This window comes from Lactuca serriola, chromosome 6, assembly GCF_051521515.1.
Source record: "Lactuca serriola cultivar US96UC23 chromosome 6, Lser_US96UC23_V15, whole genome shotgun sequence".
NCBI classification, from domain to species: domain Eukaryota; kingdom Viridiplantae; phylum Streptophyta; class Magnoliopsida; order Asterales; family Asteraceae; genus Lactuca; species Lactuca serriola.
In genome coordinates, this window is record NC_136413.1 from 164,660,457 (window position 1) to 164,664,859 (window position 4,403).

At 36.2% G+C, this 4,403-nt stretch overlaps 1 protein-coding gene across 2 annotated transcripts; it reads left to right on the forward strand.

Annotated features, from left to right (window-relative positions):
• Window positions 1-1,140: 1,140 nt before the first annotated feature.
• On the forward strand, window positions 1,141-3,764 carry LOC145057287 (alcohol dehydrogenase 1). Of its 2 annotated transcripts, none has more exons than XM_079005077.1 (10): window positions 1,141-1,270; window positions 1,640-1,776; window positions 1,912-1,958; window positions 2,052-2,377; window positions 2,463-2,545; window positions 2,643-2,718; window positions 2,823-2,884; window positions 2,992-3,087; window positions 3,173-3,334; window positions 3,433-3,764. In XM_079005077.1, exons 1-10 carry the CDS (start codon window positions 1,243-1,245, stop codon window positions 3,547-3,549), a joined length of 1,134 nt encoding a protein of 377 aa, XP_078861203.1. In that variant the 5' UTR covers window positions 1,141-1,242; the 3' UTR covers window positions 3,550-3,764. The 2 variants fall into 2 exon arrangements, with proteins under 2 accessions (XP_078861203.1, XP_078861202.1); XM_079005076.1 differs by lacking the exon at window positions 1,141-1,270 and adding an exon at window positions 1,313-1,451.
• The last annotated feature ends 639 nt before the right edge of the window (window positions 3,765-4,403 follow it).

A 4,403-nucleotide genomic window follows, 5' to 3' on the forward strand; every position in this document is an offset into this window, starting at 1 on the left:
ATTCCCGCATCAGTATACAAAGCTTGCGGATAATATATATGATTGAAACAGATATTACATTTAAAAATTGTGTATAAATACAAAAATATTTATAATAAATAAATTGAAAATTATAGGTTTGCATGGGGTACATATTTATGGACCTATACTTCGGAGTTGATGCGTAGAATGTTTGAGAAAATAGAAAACTTTAAACTATTTAAGCAGACCAATCCCAAATCGGCGAAAATACACAAGTAGTTAACAAAACTCATATCTTATCTGGAAAAAAAATTCACCCTAAAACTGATCGTTTTTTTAAATAGAACAAAAAAAACTTCTTTTAAATGATAAAAAACCGTCACAAAAGACCAAACAAACACATTACACAGAGAGGTTAATCAATCCGCAGAGACCTAGTCAACATGCTACGCGGATGCTTTAATAATATGTTAAACCGAACACTCTACGGAGGTTTAATGTGTCTGCGTGCGGTCCATACAAAATGTCTGAAAATCATACAAAATCGATCATTCCGCGGAGCCCATAGAGCACCCCTCCGCGTAATGCATGTCTATAACCACAATTTTTTTTCTGAAATCCCCACACACACCAAAAAAAAATGTCTATAGTTGGTATTTTCCCATAGAATAATGTATGGCCGGATTTTGCAGGGCATGAAAGGCATTGGTAGAGGTGATAGGTGGAGGAGAGGTGGAGTTGTGAAGAGAATGAAGCTTTTTCCGTTTGTAGTTACCGAAAAAAAATCAGAGGTAAAAACATGGGAATTTTCATAATTTCAGGGGGCATTAACAGAGCATCTAAGACGGAGTTAGTATCGGGACGACGCATGCTAGATTTGGAAACCACCAAACCATCCATATAAAAATATCAAATGTTACACTAAAAGTACAAAATTGAGATAACCAAAAGGACCAAAACTATAGTTAACTCTTTACTTTTTTTCTGTTAAAATAAAATACATTTGTACTTTTCTGTAATTTTGTAATACATGCCTCTTTCAACAATCCTATTTTAGAAAAATAACACGTGATGTCGAAGGACGAACTTGTAATTTATAGTTTTCAAAACCATGAGAGGATTAAACGTCTTGCTTACACCTGTCACTCCCAGTCAAGGCGGTGGCTTGTTGTGTCTTACGTTTTTTGGCTATAAATCATAACCTTCACCATCACCATCTCGTTTTCATATATAAACACTTGCTCCAATCTGAACCAAAAATAACGAGAAAAATCTACGACGATGTCCGGTGAAGTCATTCGATGCAAAGGTACTGTTCATCTCATGATTTTGATTTTATTTTCACAAATTCTCTGCATTCCCCAAAATTTTATGATGTGAATATGACGGATTTAAGTTACAGATCTCCCAATCTCTTTTTTCGTATAGTTAGATGATCGCTTCCGCTGTTCTGTCAGTTTTTTTTATCTCGACTTTTCAGAATTCTCGCGGTAATCATCGTGTGTGTTCATGATTCATGAGATGTTATCATCTGTGTTTCTAAATGTGTTCTTCTGAATTTCTTCTTTTGTTTTCCGTTTTCTGATAATCTCCTATTATAATCCATATTATTTATTTATTTTTCCATTGGTTGTTCTAAATCAATATCGACAATTTCCCATTTCATTTGTATATGCAGCTGCGGTGGCATGGGAAGCCGGGAAGCCACTGGTAATAGAAGAAGTGGAAGTGGCGCCACCGCAAAAAATGGAAGTCCGATTGAAGATCCTCTTCACCTCTTTGTGTCACACCGATGTCTACTTTTGGGAAGCTAAGGTCATATATAACTTCTTACTTCATTCCCCACGAACATTTACCACTCATAGTTCTTCAGTTTTAGATTAATTACCATTCATAATTATAAATTCTGTTCAACTATCCGATCATTAAACATGAGTATACATGTTGCAGGGACAAAATCCCTTGTTTCCTCGCATATTAGGCCATGAAGCCGGAGGGTATAGTAATCCTCCTTTTAAACTTCTTGTTTCAAGTTTATTCTGATGATATGTAATTCGAATCTTCATATTTGTTTATCTTCTGTTGGATAGAATTGTAGAGAGCGTAGGTGAAGGTGTGACAGAGCTGCAACCAGGGGACAAAGTCCTCCCAGTATTCACCGGAGAATGTGGGGAGTGTCGCCATTGTAAGTCTGAAGAGAGCAATATGTGTGATCTTCTCCGGATTAATACTGATAGGGGTACAATGATAAACGATGGAAAAACAAGATTCTCAAAAGATGGAAACCCGATTTACCATTTTCTTGGAACCTCAACTTTCAGCGAGTACACAGTTGTTCATTCTGGTTGTGTTGCTAAGATCAATCCTGATGCTCCCCTTGACAAAGTCTGTGTTCTTAGCTGTGGGATTTCCACTGGTTGGTTTCTTTATTTCGTTTCTGTAAAATCAACAAGTGTAAGCGTTACTTTTAACTTATTTTGGTTTTTTTTTTGGGCATGAAGGCATGGGTGCAACCCTGAATGTTGCTAAACCTAAAAAGGGCATGACTGTTGCTGTATTTGGGCTAGGAGCTGTAGGGCTTGCTGTGAGTTGACTTTTGTTTCTTTCTCTATTTGTGTATTCAACTTGGCTAAATTGTGGAAAAGGATTTGGATTTGTATTTTCTTTTGGTTCGATATCAGGCAGCTGAAGGAGCTCGGATTGCTGGGGCTTCAAGGATTATTGGTATTGACCTAAATGAGAGTAGAGCCGATGAAGGTAAGTCACTCCATGATCGACTCTTATGTGTCAAAAAGTTGACTAATTCTTAACATACATCGATATTTCTCAAGTATGTTTGTTGAATTCTTGAATGACAACAGCTAAGAAGTTTGGTGTTACCGAGTTTGTGAATCCTAAAGATCATGACAAACCGATCCAAGAGGTTTTTTTTTTTTTCCTAGCATGAGATATACAATTTTTTTTGTTGAGACTTTAACTTGAACTTTCAAAATGTTAGTCCCATTGTTTAATGTTTTACCCTTTTTGTAGGTCATTGTTGCAATGACTGATGGTGGAGTTGATAGGAGTGTGGAGTGCACCGGAAATGTTAGGGCAATGATTTCGGCTTTTGAATGTGTTCATGACGTAAATCCCGTTCAAATCCATTTAATCCATTATTCTATTTCTTGGTGTTATATATTTGTATGATGAGAACTTGATGTTTTTGTAGGGTTGGGGTGTGGCAGTTCTTGTTGGTGTGCCAAGTAAAGATGATGAATTCAAAACTCTTCCTATAAATTTCTTGAATGAGAGGACTCTGAAGGGTACATTCTTTGGCAACTATAAACCCCGAACAGATATTCCTGGTGTTGTTGAAAAGTACATGAACAAGGTGATGATTTATAGTTTTTTTTATTGATTTAGTCATTGATTGAAGTAGTAATTGAAGAGTTGTAGAACACTTTTATAGTTTGGTTTTGATGGATGCAGGAAATAGAAGTGGAGAAGTTTATAACTCACCAGGTTGGTTTCTCGGACATCAACAAAGCATTTGACCTCATGCTTAAAGGAGAAAGTCTCCGTTGCATCATACAAATGGATGCATAGATCCCTTTGTTGGGTGTTTTACTATGTTAGCGGTGTTGGTCCAATCATGTAACAAAGTTTATAGCGAATAATGTATAGAGGAATAAAAGTAATAACGAAGTTTATAGCGAATAATGTATAGAGGAATAAAAGTAATGGGACGTGTAATGCCCTTGAAGCTTAATGTTGTTTATGGGAATGTGTAACCTAAATATATGTTTGTATGGTTCTTGTTGCTCGTGTGGTTCTATTTTAGGTGCCACATCTGGGAGAGTACTTGATAAAAACAAGTGTCAATAAATCAACACATGCATCTTACTTTGGAAAAATTATAGATGTTATTGCTAAATTAAGGAATCGATAAACATACGAACACAACAATTTGAAGATGCGAAGAAGATAAAGAATACAAAGATGTAACCTCGTTCATTCAATCAATGTAATCTAGTCACATCCACGGATGAACTAAAATGATTTGTTTAATGGACGAACTCTAACATTGTTTTCAAACACAAACTTTCTACATTAGGGTAACATCCGACTTTTCACGTATTAATCTTGAAAATCCTTTATTTCTTAAGTAACACGTCACTGCAGCACGGTAGTAACAAGTCACTGCAGCATGGTAGTCTAATGAGAGTGTGGTGTTGCATCGCATTGTGCAAAAAAACCTTAGTTTGGGCTTTGGGCCCTATATAAGAAACATGAGGACTAAGGTTTTGAACCTCAGCCCCCATCACTTCACTCCAGAAGCATCATTTGCAAACCTTAACTCTCTTGCATTCATTCTTGAGCTCCTTTTGGTGTTTTGGTCATTTTGAAGGAAGGAAGAAGAGTTGTAGAGTAAGAGATCAACATACAAGCATCATATCAAT

Bases quoted from the DNA above. Each gene is read 5' to 3' on its own strand.
- LOC145057287 (XM_079005076.1), top strand. From the start codon at position 1,394: ATGATCGCTTCCGCTGTTCTGTCAGTTTTTTTTATCTCGACTTTTCAG. The intron at 1,959-2,051 runs GTATAGTAATCC...TCTGTTGGATAG, and splicing joins TTAGGCCATGAAGCCGGAGG to AATTGTAGAGAGCGTAGGTG. The intron at 2,546-2,642 runs GTGAGTTGACTT...GTTCGATATCAG, and splicing joins TAGGAGCTGTAGGGCTTGCT to GCAGCTGAAGGAGCTCGGAT.